At 45.0% G+C, this 22,573-nt stretch overlaps 1 protein-coding gene across 1 annotated transcript in view; it reads right to left on the bottom strand.

Moving 5' to 3' along the window:
- Nucleotides 1-411: 411 nt before the first annotated feature.
- Nucleotides 412-22,573, bottom strand: part of MDM4 (MDM4 regulator of p53) — a 49,376-nt gene continuing 27,214 nt past the window's right edge. The window contains exons 4-11 of the mRNA XM_077295053.1: nucleotides 19,442-19,575; nucleotides 18,671-18,720; nucleotides 13,297-13,358; nucleotides 12,341-12,413; nucleotides 5,179-5,330; nucleotides 4,355-4,507; nucleotides 3,710-3,793; nucleotides 412-3,484 (exon numbers count right to left, since the gene is read on the bottom strand). Of these exons, the coding sequence (XP_077151168.1) occupies nucleotides 2,954-3,484; nucleotides 3,710-3,793; nucleotides 4,355-4,507; nucleotides 5,179-5,330; nucleotides 12,341-12,413; nucleotides 13,297-13,358; nucleotides 18,671-18,720; nucleotides 19,442-19,575 (1,239 nt within the window). The 3' untranslated portion in view covers nucleotides 412-2,953. The remainder of the gene's footprint in view (nucleotides 3,485-3,709; nucleotides 3,794-4,354; nucleotides 4,508-5,178; nucleotides 5,331-12,340; nucleotides 12,414-13,296; nucleotides 13,359-18,670; nucleotides 18,721-19,441; nucleotides 19,576-22,573) is intronic.

Here is a 22,573-nt window from a genome sequence, read left to right as displayed (position 1 = left end):
CCAGTTTAAATCATGTTGTCAAAATCGCACTGTGACCTTTTCATAATCATGTACAGCGGAATGTGCTGAATCCCCTGATGTACATGCTCGTGAATTTGCACTGAAGGTGTTAATCAGGGCTGTGGAGTTGGAGTTGTGGCTATCTATACAAGACTGGAAATTTGCTTATGAAAATCACGTGGATGCAAGCTAAAAGGATGTGGCTGAAATAGTCCAGCCCAGCAATCTGACCGAGCAGCCAGAAAATCCAGGCAATGTATTGTACATCAAACAACGGTCACAATCCCCTTGTCATTCTGTATATTTGTCATTCTGTATATTTGTCATTCTGTATATTTGTAAGTGTCAACATTTCGATCATTAACTTTCATTCAGGATTTTACTTAAAATAAATAGATGCAACAAACAAAACATTGGAAAATACTTTAATTTTTCTAGAATAGTTAACGAAATACCAAAAGGATAATTAGCCATAAATAGCCCATATTTTACCAAGATCAACAAACGCAGATTAATTGCTACTGAACGACCATATAGTGCAAATAGGCGTCATCTCCACTTGCATACATTGACAAAAACCTAAATATGAACAAGCCATTAGGTTTGTTGTATATGGCACATCACAAGATCAATTGCAAGATATGCTTTCTCAGGTCTTAAAGGGGTTGTCCACTACTAGGAGACCCCCCATATTGATCAATATGTTTGGCCCCCATAAAATAATAAAGCTTATACTCCCCTCAAGGGCCAGCATTTCCATGCGGTTAGGACACGTGATGCAGACGTCCAATGAGCGCTGGTGTTACAGTCTCTGCCTCCGGACAAATTGAACATGAAGAGGAATTTCGGGCTGCAGCTGATCTGGGACTTCCTCTTCCTGCTCAATTTGGCAGGATGTGGGGACAGTGAGCCAGTGCCAATTGGGTGGCGGTGTCACGTGTCATAACAGCATGGGAGCCCTGGGGGAAGGAGCGCCGACACTGCAGGAATGGCGCCGGCATGGAAGAAGAGTAGAAGCTGTATTTTATGGGGGCAACGCGAGGAGTATGAGAAGAAGCTGTCCAAGTAGTAGACAACAACTTTAAGTTACATTCACAAAAAATTTTTTTTAACAAACCTCTGGAGGCACGCAAAATTCTTCCCTCCGATTCACATATATAATTTAAAACCCAGTCTTTAGTCTGATGGATTAAAGAGGCTGTTTCTACAAGTCTTCAAGTAACTTATCTAATTGACAGGTTAGAATAGTAAATGGGGTCGTCACGACACCCTATCATACGAACACAACAGAATCCAACTACATTATAAGCAAAACTTAGCAATTATTTTTTCCCCACTGTCTGATATGACCGATTAAGATTACACATGTAAGTAGCGCAACATACCACCCCTGCCACAACTTTAATTGTACAATTACAATACTGGTAACAAAATTAACAAGACAATGAGAGAACAAAGGCGCAGAGAGTGATCATGTACTGGTAGCAAATCTAAATGGTTCACCCTGTCTGGCCATTTCCCCCCCGCACATGTGATAAGCCATTTGGCCTTAAGAGCCATTTTCCATAAACCTGCATAGGGAAATAAAGTACATGGTAACCAAGGCTGATCATACAGCTCCGACTGCTTACAGCCGAACTAGCTGAAGAAAATGTGTCCTCATTTACGCACACACACAGCTGTGAGGCTCAGAGTGCACAAAACCCCTGTTATCGATGACCTTTCAAGCAGTTAGGAAAAAGGTTGGGCATTTCAATTTAAGTGGCCGATCCTTCTCTCCCCCAACATAATCTGCAGGGAGAGTCGGGAGACCCCACGCACTATGGCCGGAAGGTCCAGTTGACTAACATGCATGGAGAAGTTTCGATACCACAAATGGAATCACACTGCACAGACCCGCTTTTTAGCTGGATCAGAAGACTAATGTGTATGGTGCATCCCAAGCCTCCATGTCTGGGATTTATGCATGAGTATGGGTTAGAAGCAATAGCCAATATACCCCTATACACAGACTAATATTGAAGCTTTTTGACTCTTCCCCAAAAGATGTCACGGGATGATCAACACGTGACGGCCACTACTTTTGCTCTAGGCAAGATAAGCCACTGTCAGAGAAGTCTGACAGCATGTTTCTGAAAGGATAGGAAGACTTGGCAGATAGGGGAAAGATTTGGCCATCTATTGTATTTCAGAAGCTTCTAAGTTTTGCAATATATTTTTTGTTTTAAAAGAAATGTATGGTGCTAGAACAAGTCAGGTGGCTCTTATTCCATAACTAAATACACTATAACATGTTTTAAAGAAGTACCATTTGCTTGCTTTCAGAGGTGCACAAAAAAATAAAAATCGCACTGGGTTTGACAATCGTTTTTCACTCTAAAGCTGCATGTAAGGCAACACACTGGCAAAAATCAGTATCAATACAATAGATTTAACAAAAAAAAAAAAAAAAAAAAGAAAAACATGCTCTGAAGATACAGGTGAGCTGTAGGTTTGTCAGACAACATTTCTTAAAAAAATTCTTCATTGTTAAAGTGAAAAAAAACCAAAACAATATAAAACAAAAAGAATGAGTTAACCCTTAGAAGATGCATTGATGACTATAGTTGCATTGTGACAGACATGAAAATACTGTCCGGAATGAGCTTGTGAACATGGATTCCAGGAACATCAAACTGTAAAGACCAACGTCCAGGTATAAATAGATATATCTTTCTCCTTTATATATATATTCTTATATCTTTATAAATATTCTCAGCAAAAGTTTTACTTTCTGCTCACAGTGGTGACTCAAAAAAGCGGCAGCCAACAGAAAGCACCTCAATATATCATGGCAGTGATAAAGCATGGTCAGTTATGGAGACTGGAATAAGGGAAAAACATAGCCACCCAGGTCTCCTTTGGACAAAAAAGTGCTCAAGAAAAACAAGACATCTCTGAGGCTCATCCTATGCTACGCCATGTATGTTTTTACCACCATCTGTATGGGTTTCTGGCAAACTGGACATCCCTTCCGAGTCTTCTTAAGATTGCGTGCACACCGAAAACATGTCACCAAGTGGGCTGTACGCCCATGAACTACATTGCCATTACGTGGGCGCCGGTGGCACAGCTTGCAAGATTCTAATAAAGGACGAGTAGAGTCCAGTGACGCTTCCTCGGAGGCAAGAAGAAGTTCTGAGCTGTCCGAAAATGTTCTGACATTTGATGCCAGGTCTAAAGGCTCCAAGAAAGGAACCTGAGATTTGTTATCACTGCTTCTCACTCGCACCATGGGGGCAGAAACTGTTCTGCGGCAGTCAGGAATGTCAATTCCATTGTTCATTTCCAGGGAATTTGCTTTTGCTGGCAGAGTAGGTGTAGAGAGGGTATGAGTGAGAGGCGGACAGTCTGCATACCAATCCTTGCGTAAAGCCCAGCAGCGGAAGCAGTAGCGTTTCGCAGGGGAATTAAACTTATGGCAACTGGTACACTGCCAGCAGTCCTGAAGAGAGACAAAAATAAGGTGAGAACTTATCCATTAGATCATTAAATGGCTGTCCAAAAACATGGCTGCTAAAAACAGCACAACAGTCCACAGGTTGTGTCTTATTGCAGCTCAGGTGCAATGAGAAAACCCAGCTGAGCTACAATACCACTCATGACCTGTGGACAGATGTGACATGGTCCCATTTTTCCTCATCAGAAAGCGAATGTAAACAGGCCAAACCTCAGATGTGATTTCTGTATCCGTATCATCACTCAGGCTTTGTGTGTCCTCTAAATCATCTCCATAAATTGTCAGCTCGATCACCTGAAGAGCACAAAGAACAAGCACAACTCATGCCTGGTGTGTACCTGCAATTGCTAGTTATTACAAATAAGAACTTAGATAAGGGAAGGAATTATGAAACTTTATAAAGAGACTCCTTTTGGAAGCATTGAAGGGATTTCTAAAAATAGGTTGTGCGAGAAAAAAAGCTAAATCTAGAAAGAAAAAAAAATATATAAAACATGAAAACATGCCAATTAATGCATTCTTTTTTACACGTTTGTGACCAAATTAAAAAAAAAATAAATGAAAAAACTGTTAAGGTGTCAAGTTTATTATACCACTTGCCTTATTTTATATATCTCCCTAAATTAGATTTTGTATTAGTCTCCATCTAAATGCTATGCTATTTCTATCATTTAAACAGACCTAATTTCAGAATTTAGCTGCTGAGAAAGTCAGAAGACATGCCTGAAAATCTCAGCAATGAAATCATGATGTGGATCCGACTCATTTCATAGTAGAACTACTCAAAAGTAGTGGAGCAAAAAACAAGCGTGGGGAAGCCAAAGAATGTAGGGGTACATGTGCTACAAAACTCACTTTCTTTCCTTCGCCATCTCTCACATCTTCACCCTCGCTATCTTGAGACTCCAGACTTTCCACTTTCACCTCCACATTAATTTGATCTGACCGACTGTCATTTAGGAACCATAAGTCATCGGTGGTATCGGAAACAAGGGCTGTATCTATGTCCTGCAAGGTGGAAGAGAAGGTTCTTCACACACAGAAATGGTCACAGTACATTAAGTAATATTCATCAAGGCATGATCATACAGAAAGTCCTAAACACATTGTGTGTGGTAGGGCCAGTCACGTTTGCCTAAACATACTGTATGTAAGAAAAGGTCCCCATCTTAGTGATGACTGAATAATCCAGGGTACATTAACACAAAGTTGAGCTCTTAATTGTAATAGGGCCTTTAAAAGGGGATATTCGCTTTGGAAAGTCTATCGAAGGGAACCTGTCAGCAGGATTGTGCACAGTAACCTACAGACAGATTCCCTTTAATGTCTCAAGGAGACGTTCTCTGTAACCGCCATTACTAACCAACCAAAAGATGAAGATGCCGAGCTGTGAACCCTCCATTTCCCAGGCTGCAGTGCATTACCCTGTGCCATGCCACCTGGGTAATAAGCATAAAGAGAAAATAAAAAGATCCCCATCTCTGGAACCGTATGGCGCACTAAAAAAACCAAACAAAACATTGACTCCCAATCCTCAGAGGAACTGCGGGAATAAAATAGGAGCAAAAAAACTGCCTGGTATCAGGCCTCTTTAAGCCCATTAATCGGGTTAAAGCCAGATTTAGATCTATTAAAAATACATTTACATACAAAAAAAACACTAATGTCCAAAATATTACCTGGTTTGAAGGGATGTCGGTAGAACCATTACCAAGGGGACAATAATTTGTTCTCAGATTCCCCAAAAACCACCAAGGTAAACCGGCAATATCCCATTCTTCAAAGGAGAGGTCCAACTCATCTTGCTTTAGAAGAGCTGGATTTTTATTATCTACAAACAGACAAACAAAAGCAGAAATCCTATGAAATTTACGACCACCCAGGCCCTGTATGACTATCACTAGGGTACTAGTTTAGATGATCTTGAGTGATAACATTCATAAATGTTGCTAAAATGTGTAAGGCTACTTTCACACTTGCGTCGTGTGATGCATGTAGCAATGCGTCGTTTTGGAGGAAAAACGCATCCTGCAAAGCTGCCCGCAGAATGCGTTTTTTTCTCCATAGACTTGCATTAGCGACGCATTGCAACGAATTGCCACACGTCGCATTCGTTGTGCGATGGATGCATCGTGTTTTGGCGGACCGTCGGCACAAAAAAACGTTCCATGTAACATTTTTTTGTGCATCGTGTCCGCCATTTCCGACCGTGCAAGCGTGTGGGAAATGTTATTAAAGTATTTTGTGTGACATCACTCTCTGATTTAAGGGTTTAAAAATTCAAAGTCTGAAAATTGCAAAAGAGGGATTTTTGGTTCTTACCGTAAAATCTCTTTCTTGGAGCCTTCATTGGGGGACACAGGTAACCATGGGTGTATGCTGCTGTCACTAGGAGGCTGACACTATGCAAATAAAGAAGAAGTAACTCCTCCCCGGCAGTATACACCCTCCGACAGGCACCAGGCAACTCAGTTGGTGCAAAAGCAGTAGTAGGAACAGGTAATATAAAACTCAACCTATGTACCAACCCACAACAACGGCACGTTAGCCAACACGGTACAACTTCAAGGGAGGGTGCTGTGTCCCCCAATGAAGGCTCCAAGAAAGAGATTTTACGGTAAGAACCAAAAATCCCTCTTTCTTTCTCGCTTCATTGGGGGACACAGGTAACCATGGGACGTCCCAAAGCAGTCCCTAGGGCGGGTATTCTGCAGAAAAAGAGGAGTCAGGTTGGCCGGTGAGAAACCGCCGCCTGCAGTATCCTCCTACCCAGGCTCGCGTCCGCGGAAGCCTGAGTATGCACCCCGTAGAATTTGACAAAGGTGTGCATGGAAGACCACGTAGCGGCCTTGCAAACCTGCGAGGCCGAAGCTTGGTGACGAACTGCCCAGGAAGCTCCCACTGCCCGGGTAGAGTGAGCCTTCACCCCCGAAGGAGGCTGTTTGTCTTGGACGCGGTATGCCTCCAAAACCGCCGAACGAGTCCAACGAGCAATCGTGGACTTGGAGGCCGGAAGACCCTTTCGACGCCCATCCGAGACGACGAACAGAGGATCGGCCTGACGAAAAGAGGCAGTTCTGGCAATGTAAATCCGGATAGCCCTGACCACATCCAGCTTGTGAAGGGATTTCTCCAATGGATGAACCGGGGAAGGGCAAAAGGACGGGAGGACAATGTCCTCGTTGATATGAAAAGATGAGACAACTTTCGGTAAGAAGGAAGGAACCGGACGAAGAACCACCTTGTCTTGATGCAGGACCAGAAAGGGAGAACGACAGGATAAAGCCGCCAGCTCTGAAACCCTTCTAATGGAGGTGATGGCGATCAAAAAGGCTACCTTCCAGGATAGAAGCGAGAAGGAAACATCCTGAAGCGGTTCAAAGGGCGGCCGCTGCAGGGCATCTAAGACGAGGTTGAGATCCCAAGGCTCAACAGGAGACCGGTAAGGAGGAGCTATATGAGCGACCCCCTGGATGAAGGTCCTCACCTGAGGCAGGGAAGCCAGGTCTCTTTGAAAAAGAATTGATAGAGCGGAGATCTGACCCTTCAAGGTGCTAAGGGAAAGACCCGAATCTAGGCCAGTTTGAAGAAAGCTGAGAAGGGAAGGAAGGGAAAAGGTCATAGGAAACAGATTGTTATCCTGACACCACCGGAAAAAGGCCTTCCAACATCTGTGGTAGACACGCGATGAGGCCGGTTTCCTCGCTCTTATCATAGTCTGGATGACGCTATGAGAAAAACCCGCGTTCTTCAGGACCGCGGCCTCAACTGCCATACCGTTAAATTCAGCGACCGAGAATTCGGGTGGGAGAGAGGCCCCTGTGAAAGAAGGTCCGGAAGATCCGGAAGTCTCCACGGAACATCCGATAACATGTTTATCAGCTCTGCGTACCAGGCTCTGCGAGGCCAATCTGGAGCTACCAAGAGTACGGGGACCCCTTCCGACTTGATCTTCTTTACGACCCTTGAGATCAGAGGGAGAGGCGGGAACAGATAGGGCATCCGGAACTGGGCCCAAGAGATCACGAGCGCGTCGCATCCGACGGCCATCGGGTCCCGAGACCTGGCGACGTACTGGGGAACTTTGTGGTTTGCCCGGGAGGCCATCAAGTCGACGTCTGGAACGCCCCACCGCTGGCAAATCTGGCTGAAGATTGCTGGAAGAAGAGACCACTCGCCCGCCACGATGCCCTGGCGACTTAGAAAGTCGGCCTCCCAATTGTCCACCCCTGGGATGTGGACGGCTGACAGAGAGGGAACATGACCCTCCGCGGAAAATTTTTGCTACTTCCGCCATGACTTGACTGCTGCGAGTCCCCCCTTGGTGATTTATGTATGCCACGGCCGTGGCGTTGTCCGACTGAATGCGGACCGGCTTTCCCGAAAGGAGGGACTCCCAGCGGATGAGGGCTAGGAAGATGGCTCTGATTTCCAAGAGGTTGATCGAGAGGCACGCCTCTCGAGCAGTCCAGCGGCCCTGGGCTGTGAGGTGGAGAAAGACCGCTCCCCAACCTTGGAGACTGGCGTCGGTGGTAATCACCTGCCAGTGGGAGGGGTAAAAATGACCTCCCGCGCAGAATGGAGGTGGACAGCGTCCACCAAGAGAGAGACTGTCTCGTCCTGGGGGAGAGGCGAAACGGACGGTCCAGGGAAAGCGGGTTCCTGTCCCAGGCAGACAGAAGAGCCAGCTGGAGGGGACGAGAGTGGAACTGAGCATAGGGGACCGCTTCCATAGAAGCGACCATTCTCCCCAGAACTCTCATGGCTAGATGAAGGGACAGAGGACTCGGACCCTTTAGCGCTCTGACACCCCGACGAAGAGAAAGAAACTTCTCCTTGGGAAGGAAGACCTGAGCCCGAAAGGTATCGAATTCCATGCCTAGGAACTCCAGCCGCTGGGTTGGAATCAAGGAAGACTTCTGGTAGTTGATCAACCAGCCTAGGCGAACTAAGGTGTCCAGAGTAAGATGGAGGCTCTGGCTGCAATCCCCCTGGGATGAGCCATGGAACAATAGATCGTCGAGGTATGGGATTACCAGAATCCCTTTTGAACGCAGGATGGCCATGACAGCTGCCATGACCTTCGTAAAGACCCTGGGAGCAGATGCCAGCCCGAAGGGGAGGGCAGTGAACTGGTAATGATGCTCCCTGATCGCGAATCGGAGGAACCTCTGATGCTGCACGCAAATAGGAATGTGAAGGTACGCATCCCGAATGTCCACTGAGCACAGAAACTCTCCCGGCTCCATGGACGCGATCACCGAGCGCAGAGATTCCATTTTGAAGTGTTGAATCCGAAGGTGGCGGTTCAATCGTTTGAGATCCAGAATCGGACGGAGAGAGCCGTCCTTTTTTGGAACCACGAACAGGTTTGAATAAAACCCGGAAAACCGCTGGCGAAAAGGCACCGGCACTACGACTCCCGAGGCGAGGAGCGAATCGACGGCCTGGAGAAGCCCTGGAAGATGAGAGGGCTGTTTGGGAGGACGAGAGAGCATGAAACGTCTTCCTGGGGGCGAAGAAAACTCTATTTTGTAGCCTGACGTGACGATCTCCCTGACCCAGGCGTCGTCGACTACTGAAAGCCAAACCTCTGAGAATAGAAGAAGGCGGCCTCCCACCCTGGAAGGAGTTCCAGGTGGGGGCGACCCGTCATTTATTAGAAAACCTGCGGCCCCGAGATCCCGATGGTTTTGCGGGGTGGCTCTTGGCTCTCCAGCGTGGCGGAGGCCTGAAAGAAGGTTTTCTACGGTCCCCTTGTGAGGAGGAACGGTCCTGGACGGGGTTTCCCGAAGAGGCAAAAGACCGAAAGGGACGAAAGGACTGGGGACCCCTCCTGTTGAAGAGACGTTTAGGCTTGGACTGGGGTAAGGAGGTACTCTTACCGCCAGTAGCGTCCGAGATCATTTGATCTAGCTGCGAGCCGAAGAGTCTGGAGCCCTGGAAGGGCAGACCAGTGAGCGATTTCTTAGATGCGGGATCAGCGTTCCACGCCTTTAACCAAAGAATCCGGCGAATGGCGACAATGTTGCCATTAGCCCTGGTAGAGCAGGCCGCTGCATCAAGGGAGGCATTCATCAGGTATTTTCCTGCCAGTAAAATCTGATCCGCTAATTCAGACAGTTCTTCAGCAGGAGCAGAGGCCGAAATGCCCCTGCGCAGGGTCTTGGCCCAGGCTGATACAGCCTTGGCTACCCATGATGAGGCGAAAATAGGGCAAAGGGAGGCTCCGGAGGCCTCAAATGCTGATTTTGCTAGCGCCTCGATTTGTCTGTCCGAGGGGTCCTTAAGGGAAGCCGCGTCCGGAATAGACAGAACTGTCTGTGAGGATAGCCTGGACACAGGCGGGTCGACCTTAGGAGACTCGGACCACTTGGAGACCAGGTCGGAGTGAAAAGGGTATAACACATCAAGCAGTTTCCTGCCTGGGAAACGCTTGCCAGGGTTTTCCCAGTGAGTGGCGGTAGTGTTGTCAAACTCCTTGTGATTAGGGAAAACCCTAGAGGGACGTTTAATCCGTTTAAAAGCAACGGAGACGTCCTGAGAGCTTGCCTCATCCTCCTTAAGATCAAGCGTCTGAACGATAGCTGAAATAAGGCTATCAACCATGTCTTGTGTTCCGGAAGTCTGATCTGCATCCGAGTCAGATTCCGACTGAGAAGTTACGTCAGACCCGAGGTCCGCCTGTGAGGAAGGGGAACGGGCAGATAGGGGAATCCCGATGTGGTCCGGTGAACTGGAGAAGGATCTAGATAAGGTCCGTTTTCTGTCTCTTTTGTCCGGTCTGCCTCTGTGAGAGTCTAGGACAGGTGCGGGCGAATCGCCGTGAGAGGCGTTCGTGGCACTGGTGGCATTAGAGAGAAGCGGGATGCGTTCAAGTGCCTGGACCAGGGACTGAGAAACCTTAGTCAGGTCGGACACAGATTGAGACATAGCAACAGCCCACTCCGGGGGAGGGGGGTGCACTCGTCCCGGGACCCTGAAGCTTCCAGGGGAGCTGACATGGTGGGAGGAACGCAGGACGGGCAGAAAGGAGAAGGCTGACCTGAAACCCACTTTTTCTTACAGTGAGCGCAGGCGTAATGGATGGCCGTAGGGGCAAAGGCCGGGGTGGGGTCGGACATAGGTGAATATTACCTTGTCCCCAGAGAATACTGCCAGGTAGAGTAGAAGGTAGCGCTGAGCCTGGTGAAAGACAGCGGTAACCGCAGGTGCCTGTGTTCCCCCAAGAAATCCTGTGTCCCACGCGATGAGCAGACGCTGACACGCTGACAGGGAGCAGGAAGCAGGAGAAAAGAGCGCGGAGAAAGTGCGACGCTGTGGGCGTGCACAGGACCGAAGGGGGGAAAGAAAGGAACGCCCCCTGTAAAACTGAAAGCAATCCGGCCGCTATACCGTCGTCCGCCACAAGAGGGCGCTCAAGCGGCAAGAAAGGGAAAAGCAGGGAGACGCTGCACATCCCGGCCGCACTAAATCCGGCCACCACCAGAGGGCGCTCAAGCGCTAAGAAAGCAAAAACATGAGGCAGAGAGAAATGGCGGGCGAACGAGCCTGCAAGTTTGAATAAGGAGGGGGAAAAGATGCCAGCCTTCCTGCTCCCATTCCTACGTGGTCTCAACGCCCGAATATGCAGCCCACTTCCCTGTCAGATGCTCCCCTATGGTAAGAGGAGATCGCCGCTGGGCAGAGTATTGGTGGGGGAGGGGGGGGATTTTGTTGATTGAAGATTCCCTACCTGCAGATGAGGAATCATCAGGATCCCTGGTAGATAGAGGGTCCTGGAAGTAGTCCTCCTTCCCGCGCCACGACTCTCCGGCGCAGAAGACGGCGTCGACCCCTGAACAGGGGGAGAGGGTCACTGGATGTGACCGCCGTCTTCCTCTCAGCCCGCTCCGAGGAGAGGGATGAGGAGGGGAAACGGGCAGGACTGGCCACCGAAGAAAGGGTCACCCTGAACACCCGAATGGGTGACAGGGGACAAAGTCCTGCCCAGCGGGTCCGAGAGGGTGCGATGTGGGTGATACCACACTGCTCTCTCGGTCGCTCAAAGTGGGGAAAACAGGGTGAGAAAAACTGCACCCTGTTACCCTGAAGAAAGTATCTGAAAAAGAAAGGGGAAATGATTAAAAACACACAACAAATCCCTGTAAAAAGAAATGCGGATCTGGTGTTAGATCCAGGTCCACCTCCTACAGACACTAAGCAAAAACTGGTGCCTGTCGGAGGGTGTATACTGCCGGGGAGGAGTTACTTCTTCTTTATTTGCATAGTGTCAGCCTCCTAGTGACAGCAGCATACACCCATGGTTACCTGTGTCCCCCAATGAAGCGAGAAAGAAATTTTCACCATATTTCCGTTTTTTCATAAATAAATGGAAGTCATAACAAAGAAAATTTTACCACTAACATGAAGTACAATATGTCATGAAAAAATTCTCAGAATCACCGGGATCCGCTGAAACATTCCACAGTTATAACCACACAAAGCAACTCGTCAGAATTGTAAAAATGAACTTCGTCATTAAGCACCAAATTGGCTCTATCACTAAGGGGTTAATATTGATGGCGTATCTTTAGGAAAGGTCATCAACATTAGATGGGTGGGGGTGCTGAGATACAAGGCTGAACAGCACCACCACCCGTATAAGTGTCCACAGCAGGGTACTGCAGATCCACTCATTTTGGTGGGTACACTGGATGTCGCACCCCCATGATCTGATATTGAGGATCTATCCTAAGGATAGACGATGAGTATAAAAGGAATGGGCAACCATTTTAACGGCAACAGAAACATCTGTGTGGGAGGCTTAAAACTGGGCAAGAAACAGCTTAGTGAACGCACCTTCTACAAGTGGATTACGAGATGAAGGTATAACCCCGATGTCTGATAATTCTTCATTCTTAGATTCTTCAAGCTAAAAAATGGAGAACAAAAGGCAAAGGCATTAACACCATTATAATGATTCTATTCAGAAGAGATGCAGCAATTTCATACCGGCCACCAACCGAATGACTCAGAATGTGAACAGATTCAAAGTTTGTGTGTGATTTTTCCTTACAGTGGTTCAACAAGCAGCACTGATCCCCAAAATGATCCCTTCTATGTAAGTGACCTGCATAATGGCATTAAATACACATATAGGAATCTGAAGCTTTATTTCCTAGTTGTGAATGAAAGTTTACTTGGGTGTGTATTCTTAAAGGAGCTGTCATGTCATCAATACATTTGCTAGGTCTACAGGATAGTTCAATAGCACATCAATGGGGATCTGACACCCCGCGCACCCACCGATCAGCTGTTATTTGTTCCTGGAGGATATAAACGCTTCAAAAGAGGATGAGGAGTGCAGCTCCATTCAAAGTGTAGTGGCCGCTGCCAGGAGCTGCTCCACGGCTTGGATTCTTTAGAACTGATGCTGTGCTAGCCGCTGAGCGCTGCTCTATTCAAAGTGCTGGAGCAGCTGATCGATGGATGTGCATGGGTCTGAGACCCGCACTAATCTGCTATCGATGAAGTATCCTGTAGAAATTCTGATCTCAAATTGCCTTCGTGCCCCATGTCCGTAAGAAAACAGATTGTACATACAAAGTATGGTGGCCGGTGAGAAAACTGCTGCATCGATCTCAGCTCCGAATGCGGTACCGAGAGTAGAAAGGGAACAGAGATGGGTAACTCTGTCCCTGCTCCGTGGACTCCAGATGAACCTAAATGGTTTGTAAAAGCGGTCTGGAGATCCGACGCTGGCAGGTACAGAGAAGGGGGGGCTCTGTACAAGGTCAAGAAACACCAGGCTTTACCTTCTGCCGCTCCAAACCGCCCGTATCCTGTGTTTGGTCACTTGAGGGACTTTGAGCAGCATCTGTAAATCGGATGAAAAAAAAAAAATCCCTTCCCCAGTAATACATGTGCTTATAATCCAGGTTGTGTTAGTTTGGCTATGAGAAACACACAGGGAGCCCCAAAAGCATGATTACAGTAAGAGGGCCTTGTGTACTTTACCTAGGTAGCAAACAAGCTATAAAGATCCTGAGAGTCAGCTGGACTGCAACAGTAAAAAGTGTAAAATACATTTATGGACTTCATTAGCAGTCCTACAGGAAACAAACAGTGTCTTATCATGGACTAGAATGAGGATATCAGGACATAGACTTATTACAGATATAGAAAGCACTAATCCTCTACACAGTGGTAGTGGTATACACTCCATGGTAGTGATTGACTCCTATTAGGCATCACTCCCCTGCCCCTGAAGAGCTACTACTTAAGGCAATAGGACTCACGCCCAGCATGGACAGGATCCAACATGCGAGAAAAGGAAAGCTTTACTTTATCCTTCATCTTGATGGAGTCCTCCATGACCATTTGAAGAAAAATGTCGCTTTTCAAAGTAATTAGGCTAAAATCTACCTACAAAGTTGAGCAAGTATATAAATACAATGCTTTAGGGTATGTTCACATGGACAAATTTTGCACTGTGGATTTTTTTTCCCACTGATGCGAGGAAATTTGGAGTCAAAATCCAAAGAATTTCCACATATTACATGTGGATTCAATTTTCTGCCAAATTCACCCCAATCCATGGGGAAAAAAAACAACTGCAGCATAAAGCAACAATCTAACAATTTAAAATCCACAGCGTGTGCAGATATGTGGATCCAAGGCACTTATTCTCTGCAGCGTGGGGATGAAAAGGGGTAAAATCCACCTTGCTACAAAATACTATATGGATTTTCTGACTGTGAATGCGAACAGAAAATCAACAGCTTCTTTCCAAGTTATTTCTTAATGCAGTATGGGTTGAGTTTATTGATGAGCAAATAGCATTGTTGCTCCGGTCTCCCAGAGCACGCTCGGGTGGTCTCCATGTATTTGTTAGTGCTTGGAGTTTTAGTTTTTGTTGCCTCAGCTGCATGATTTACGGCTGCTGGACAGCTTGATTACATGTGGGGATTCCCTAGCAACCAGGCAACCCCCACATGTACTCAGGCTGGCTAGCAGCCGTAAATCATGCAGCTGCGTTGACAAAAACAATCTCCGAGCAGTCAAAAACTCGTAGACCACACGAGTGTGATCAGGAAAACCAGAGCAACGAGTATACTCGCTCATCACTAGTTGAGTTAAATGAATTTTTTTTTCTCCTATTCAAATCTAAAAACTCAAAATTCTGCTAATTTCCAGTTAAAACGCAATGGTTTGGGGAATCCAAGGTTTGTCACCCAGAACAGACGCGTCCAATTGTCAGGTTCGGAGGTTGCATGTTATGTAGCAGAATCTACATTTGATTTCTTTACTTCATTTATTTAGACCCTATTACGTAGCTTTGCAAATAGATTGCCATCGCTCACATCGGCTCTGACATAAACCAGTTTAAGCTTCCAAGGATATCACAGCAGAATTATAAAAACTATGTAAAAAAACAAACAAACAAACCTAAAAACTAATCTATACACTCTGCAACATTGAAATTTCAACATGAAGAAGAAAAAGTTGTGTAATTATGGAAATTAAAAGGTCAGGCGTTTTAAAAGGTACTGTCCAGTTTCAGCTACAACAGCCGTGACATCTTGTCGCACTCGTGTACGGAGGTTGATGGCACATGACGCTGAGCTCAGTGACTGGCAAGAGCGGTGATGTGCACTGGCGGTGTGATGTCACCTCTGTAGTCGAAACAGCAGAACAAGAGAACCTAACGAGCTTGTTATTTTATACAGTTTGGAGTCCACTCTCCTAAAAGTCAACAACTCCTTTATTGATCTGCAAATGATAAAAATTTAAACCAAATTTTCAAAACATCTCAGTTTATTCAGTGTTGAGTATTAACAACATTTGCAGACATAGGCCGTGGGTCACACTTGCGCGAGTCTCTCGCATGAAGTCCCGGTACTGCCACCGGCACTCAGGACCGGAGCATGCGGCTGCACAGAAATACATGCAGCCACAAACTCCAGTCCCGAGTGCCGGCGGCAGTGCCAGTACTTGATGCGAGCTTCTTGCATTGAACTTGCAAGTGTGACCCCAGCCATACATGAACTTACATTCCTTGGTTACCATTAAAGAGGTTATTAATGGTTGTCTGAATATTGTTCTTCCACACGGAATACACTTGGCTGTACAAATCATTACAATCTGCTGCCGGCAGCTCCCTTTGCAATTGCCGACCAATGACATCCCAAATGTGCTTAATGGGGGACAGGTCTGGAGAGGATAAAGACCATAGTAGTACATTTAGGCCACAGAGCTGCTCACAGTTGAAGTAACATGCAGCCTGGAATTGCAATTTTGAAAATAGCTCCTGGGACAGTTTGGAGAAACAACAGTAGCAATGGTTCCACGACTAATCCACTGTGTATGACATGTGAAATTGGACAACACATAACCCTAAGGTGGCAAACCATGACTACAACATCCAATTGAAAGCGTCTGCACAACACTGGGCTACAAATCAAATGTCCAACTACAGATGTTCCATTGACTTCACGCCACCGTTCTCAAAGGCCATCATTGTACAGAGTAAGACTGCAATGGAGGTCTATTCTTATTATCAATGAGAGTGGCTTTTTGTATTAGATGCAATGATAGCCAGAGATGTGTCTGGAGACCAAGTGGGCAATGCCATGAAGATGCCTTCACGAGGGAAAGTCATACTGGTCCTACTCACAAGACTATGGTATGGGTTGGCATAATGTTCTTAACACAACAAAGCAAGGCTGCATGTTGCTCTTGTTACTGTGTGACCAAAACATGGCCTGCAGTGTCTCCGGACTTGTCTCCCCATCAAGAACATCTGGGACATAATCAGTTGGCATTTGCAAAGGGGAGCCGTTAGCAGCAGATTTTAAGGATTTGTGTTCTTAAGTGCATTTAGCCTGGCAGAACATTTGAGAATCAAGATATTGTGAAAATGGTTTTAATTTTCAAGTCAATATTTCCATAATTCCTTTACTTTTCCTTCTTGGTTTTGCAATTTCAAAGTGGAGTGTAAATAGGGAATTTGCTGTGGATTGTGCTGCAGGTTTGCTTCAGATTTCATCCTATAAAGTAAAATTCAGATTGAAAAAAAAAAACAAACTAGTTGATGTTTCTGCATGGATAATTTCTGTAAAATGTGGATCATGTTTTCAAAGCCCCATCCACATGTATTGCACTGTAATTCATTGTCTGCACTACAAGTTTGCCATGTGAGGACGTACCCTTAAGCAAAGTATTCTAGGCCCTAAGATGGGCTCTATTCACGCTACCATCAAGATATTTGTCCACACCCAGGCAAGTCAAACAGCTAGGGAAAAATTGATGGAGGCTAGTAGTGGTCACTAGAACCTCACCTAGCTTTTTGAATATTTTCAAAAGCAAAATTTAAGGAGTCTTGAGATTTTAAATGTCTAAAAAATGTTACTAATGCCATTAGTTGGGGCCTAATCGACTGATAGAAACAGGTAGGAGAAATGTTAGAAGAGCAACTTGACTTTCTTCAAGGTCAATGAAGAATCAAAAAAAAAAAAAAAAAAAAAAAAAAAAAAAAAAAAAAAGGGGGGGGGGGGGGGGGGCGGAGGGCACAGTAACTGACTTTTTTCAACCTATGTAGCATTGCCTAGTAAGTTACTGCAGATAACTTACCAATGTATTCCCATTAGCTCCAGTGCCCTGTTCTTCCGCTAGCAGCTCCAGACCATAGTCCTTGCCGCAGGACTGTTTCTTGTGTTAGCTTGTGACTCAGACAGTAGTTAGAGGGGGACGGCTAATGGCTAATTTGTACAGCTAAACATAGCCATAGACACAGAAGGGGGCAAGCTATCTTACTATCAAATGTTCATTTAAAGAGGTCCTTTCACCGAGTCAAAAGGAGTCAGTTTCTGCTCTTAATTTATTACCGTTACTGCCTGAGTATTTATTATATTTTTTAATGTGCTATACGCTTCCAGATATATGGGCCTTTGTATTTAATGCTGATTTTTATGGTCTTTAACAAGTGGATATTGGTTGCAGGACAGCTACAGACATGCAGTTAGAGAATCTGTGAGAAGCATCCATTTGGTAGAAGCCATAAAAATTAGACCTAAATGACATCCATATCTCTGGAACAGAATATTAAGGGAGAGCAGCGGGAATGAAATAAAAGCAAATACTGGGCACTGATGACAAGCCATGTTTTAATAAAGCAGGTGGGTTGTGTCTGCAATAAACCAATGATCACATTTAAAAAAAAACAAAAAAAAAACTTAAATCATTTTATTAGGAAATGTCTTCATTCCTGTAAAAAAAATAAAGTAAAAATAAAGATGCATGCAAGTGGCCTCGTATCCATGCTTTTCTTCAGTTTATTTGCCTGCCTTTAGCTACATTGCTAACAGGACGTACTCATTTGGAGCACAGAGGATGGCAGTGATCAGGTCAGCACTTGTCTACTCCCTTGAGTTGTGTGCTCATCACAACACATTAGACAGGTACTCCAAATGGGTATGTTCTGATAGGAATGTAACTAAGGGCAGAGAAACTGGGAAAAATATATTTTTTTTTTACAGGAAAATAAATTCCCTAATAAAGCGAGTTACAAAGTTTCAGAACTTTCCATGCTGGACAAAATTCTAAATAAAAAAAAATGGGTGAAAACGCCGCTAAACTGCTGAAAGAACTGACATGCTGCAAATTTAAAAAACATTGCAGTTTTCCAGTTCAGTCAGGAAAAAAAAACAAAAAAAAACAAAAACACCACAATCATGTGCATGAGATTTTTTTTTAAAATCTCAAAGCCTTTGCTGGTGATGTATGTAAAAAGCAGCTCTTAATTTCGAAAGCAAGGCATCAAAAACACTACTTGAGAACATAACCACAATACACATTCAGCTGTGACTGTTTGGGGTCTTGCTGGGAGAATCAGCAGCAGAGTGGGTTCCTCTGCTGCACTCTAAAGTGGAGTCATCTCAAAAACAATGAAAACCAACTTGCGTGAATACACCTTTAAAAAGGTACCTTTGACCCTATGTCAGCCCTGGATATGTGTGAGATAAGCGGATTAGCGTGGTCCTTTTCACGGATTGCGTGAGAAGGACACATGTATCACACCTTTTATGTAAAGAATCTACGACACCGACAGTACATAGGCAATTGGAATGGTCATGATATCCATGGGGCAAACGTCCGTGTCCCTAACATAAACTGAGCAGAAATAGTTACCTGTGCCAGAAATGCGATGAAGATTCTTCTTTAACATTTCGTACAACGGGCTGCAAAAGGAGATGCATAAATCACTAGAAATTTGCATATTGACTCAAACTTAATCACTCATACAAAAGGCAAACCTATAACAAGTCTCAAAGACATTAGAAAAAAGACTCAAGCACCATTACACTGAATACAGCGGCCATGGGCACTCAGGTGCTGCATATGTAAGTTAACTATAAAAGCTCCCATTTACAGAAAGACTAACATTTTAACCTGTTCATGATGAGGTAAACATACATCATATGTCAGTCCCTGAGCTCGAGCTTTCACCAGCACATGATGGCTTATTTTATCAGCCATCATGTGCCTCTAACAGCCATGGGTGGAAGATAGCTCCACCCCGGCTGTTAACCTGTTAAATCCCCTTGTGAATCTGACAGCAGTATTTACAACTAAGGGGACTATTACATACAGTAAAAAGTGAAAAACCTAAGCCCTCACACAGCCCCATAGCCCAATATATGAGAATGCTAAGGGTCTCAGCAAGATGGCAACAAAAAAAATTTTTTTTTTTTTACCAATTTGCATAATTTTTTTAACACTTCAAACAAACCAAAAAAACTAGACATGTTGCTACAACTTGTACTGCAAAAACAAGCCCTTATATTACTATAAATGGGAAAAAAAATATATGGTACTTGGGGAAAAAAGGAGGAAGAAATAATAATCAAAGTTTCTGTCATGAAGGGGATAAACACATAGTGATGACACAAAGCCCAATACCTGGGGTCCTTGACAGAAAACGTTGTAATGCCCAATAGTTTTCCAAGTTCGTCTGCACCACAGTGAACGATGTGTTGCTGCCGTTTGTCATACAATTGTTTCACCATGATGTACTGTCCCAGGAAATGCATAACCTACGGAGATGAAAAGAATGGAAAAATGCATAAAATGGAACAGAAAGAAACTGACTGCTTTATCAGGAGCTCTTATTCCGCTCTTTAGACAATAGTCCATGTCTCCTATGCAAATCCTACTGACGTCAAAAACAAAAGATCTTAACCAACGTATACATTACTGAAATGTTTTAGTTGACCATTATCAGGGCTCAAAGTAGATGTGCCATGTTAGAAGCCATATCCTAAATAGATGCAACAGTCACCTCCGACAGATAAGCTTGATCAGCACCTCGTATTATAAGACAGTGTATTACATACAATGCCAGTGCGCACATGTACACCACAACACACCCCCTGTACACAAGACCAAAGTGGAAGCCAGATTGAAGAAAATATGTACCCAGGTTAAACAGTGGCAAAAATAAAACAACGAAATTCAGAAAGTGGGCAAGCAATAGTATCAGTGGTCAGGAAACGTTTGCATCAAATCACACATATATAATTGTAATGAAAAGCATAGAGCAAATAAATGTGGATGACGAATTATGAGTGCGGACAATGTAATCTATAGATAATGCAAAATGCATGGAAAAGGTAGCCTCAGAATACTGACGATAATTTAAGTATGGAAAAGTAGTCCACTACTTGGACAACCCGTTCTTGATCTGAATGTTAGCTCCCGTTAAAATAAAAACAACCATACTCCCCTCCCGTCCCGATGCCGATCCTGCGTTCCCAGGGATCACGAGATTAGGTCACGTGAGCCTTGAGCTCAAATCAGCACCTGGTGTCGCTGTCCCTGCCTTCAGACCTAAAAGTACTCAAGAGGTAGTGAGCGGCCAGCAGTAGCCTTCACTAAAATACTAATAGCATGGCATAATACCAGAGATGAAGACTCAACAATAAAAGATAATAAAACATGAAGGATACAAAAGGCCACTAGAGGTGTCAAGTAGCAAACTTAAAATTGTTGATCCGGCGGCCGAAGACAGTGGACAAAGTAACTGTTTTTGTCTCCATCGAAAAAACGGATCCGTCGCCGTCTGTCGTTTGCAAGAATGGAAGCCTATAGCGCCGGCTCTGTCAAATGATGGAATATGGCGATGGATTCCGTTTTTTAAAACTGTGCATGCTCCGATTTTTTAAGGATCCAATTAGCTGGATCAGCTAATCTGATCCGGCGGAAAAAAAATGATCCGTCGCATCAGTTTTTCACAATCTGCGACGGATCCGTCGAGCCAATGGATTGTGACTGATGGCAAAAAACTGATGTGTGAAAGGGTCCTTAAAAAGCTCAATTTAGTTTCATATAAATTTCTGTACTTCTCCCCTTGTCCTCAGTAATATACTTTACACTTTGTCCTATAATGCCCTGATGTCATCCATATTGGATGCCTTTTTATTTATTATGAGGGAGAAGGATCCAGCCGGCTGCATTTCAGCAGCTAATTCTTTTGTTCGGAGCAGGAAAAAAAAGCCGCTGACTAAAGAAATCTGACAGAGCCTCGCCCATGGAGAATAAAGAAACTACTGTGCATGGTGGAGTCAGGGGAAAGTCATTGGCCTAATTGTTTAGCCAACATCTAATGTGTATGGTGAGCCTTAAAGGGAATCTGTCAGCAGGTTTTGGCTCCCTCGGCTGAGAGCAGCCTAATATAGACAAAGAAGCTGAATCTAATCACTTAAAGGGAACCTGTCACCCCCAAAATTGAAGATGAGCTAAGCCCAGCGGCATCAGGGGCTTATCTACAGCATTCTGGAATGCTGTAGATAAGCCCCCCCCCCCGATGTATCGTAAAAGATGAGAAAAAGAGGTTAGATTATACTCACCCAGGGGTGGTCCCGCTGCTGTCCGGTCCGATGGGCGTCGTGGTCCGGCGTCTCCCATCTTCTTATGATGACGTCCCTCTTGTCTTCACGCTCCGGCGCAGGAGTACTTTATCTGCCCTGTTGAGGGTACAGCAAAGTACTGCAGAGCGCAGGCGCCTGGCCTCTCTGACCTTTCCTGACGCCTGCATACTGCAGTACTTTGCTCTGCCCTCAACAGGGCAGACAGACAAAGTACGCCTGCACTGGAGCCGCAGCGTGAAGACAAGAAGAGGACATCATCCTATGACGATGGGAGGCCCGGGACTGAACCGCAACGCCCATCGGACCCGACCGCCCGCGTGAGTATAATCTAACCTTTTTATTATCTTTAACCCCTTCCTGACGTCGGACGGGATAGTACGTCCGACGTCAGGTCCCCTGCTTTGATGCAGCGCTCCGTGGTGAGCCCGCATCAAAGCCGGGACATGTCAGCTGTTTTTCTTCTTTTTTTTTTAGCAAAGTTTGGAATTTTTTTTCACCACTTAGGTAAAAAATAACCTAGTCATGTTAGGTGTCTATGAACTCGTAATGACCTGGAGAATCATAATGGCAGGTCAGTTTTAGCATTTAGTGAACCTAGCAAAAAACAAGTGTGGGAGTGCACTTTTTTTGCAATTTCACCGCACTTGGAATTTTATTCCCGTTTTCTAGTACACGACATGCTAAAACCAATGATGTCGTTCAAAAGTACAACTCGTCCCACAAAAAATAAGCCCTCACATGGCCAAATTGACGGAAAAATAAAAAAGTTATGGCTCTGGGAAGGAGGGGAGTAAAAAACGAATACGGAAACACGGAAAATCCCACGGTCATGAAGGGGTTAAGGATACATCGGGGGGCGGCGCTTATCTACAGCATTCCAGAAACTGCGTAATAAATAGTAATCTTCGTTTTCTTTTATTATTAGGGATTTTTTTTAGTAGAAAAAAAAATGTTAATATTTAAATTTACTCAGCCCAATGTTATACAAGTCTGAATGGCCTGAGGGTTAAAAAAACCTCACTACTCCCCTAGATTAATTCCTTCAGAGGTGACGTTTCCAAGATGGAGTCACTTGTGGGGGTTTCTTCTGTTTTGGCATCAGGGACACTTGTGGGGTTTCCTCTGTTTTGGCATCAGGGACACTTCAAATGTGACATGGTGTCCG

The sequence above is a fragment of the Ranitomeya variabilis genome, chromosome 3, assembly GCF_051348905.1.
Source record: "Ranitomeya variabilis isolate aRanVar5 chromosome 3, aRanVar5.hap1, whole genome shotgun sequence".
Taxonomy (NCBI): Eukaryota; Metazoa; Chordata; class Amphibia; order Anura; family Dendrobatidae; genus Ranitomeya; species Ranitomeya variabilis.
This window is presented reverse-complemented; position numbering and strand designations above follow the sequence as displayed.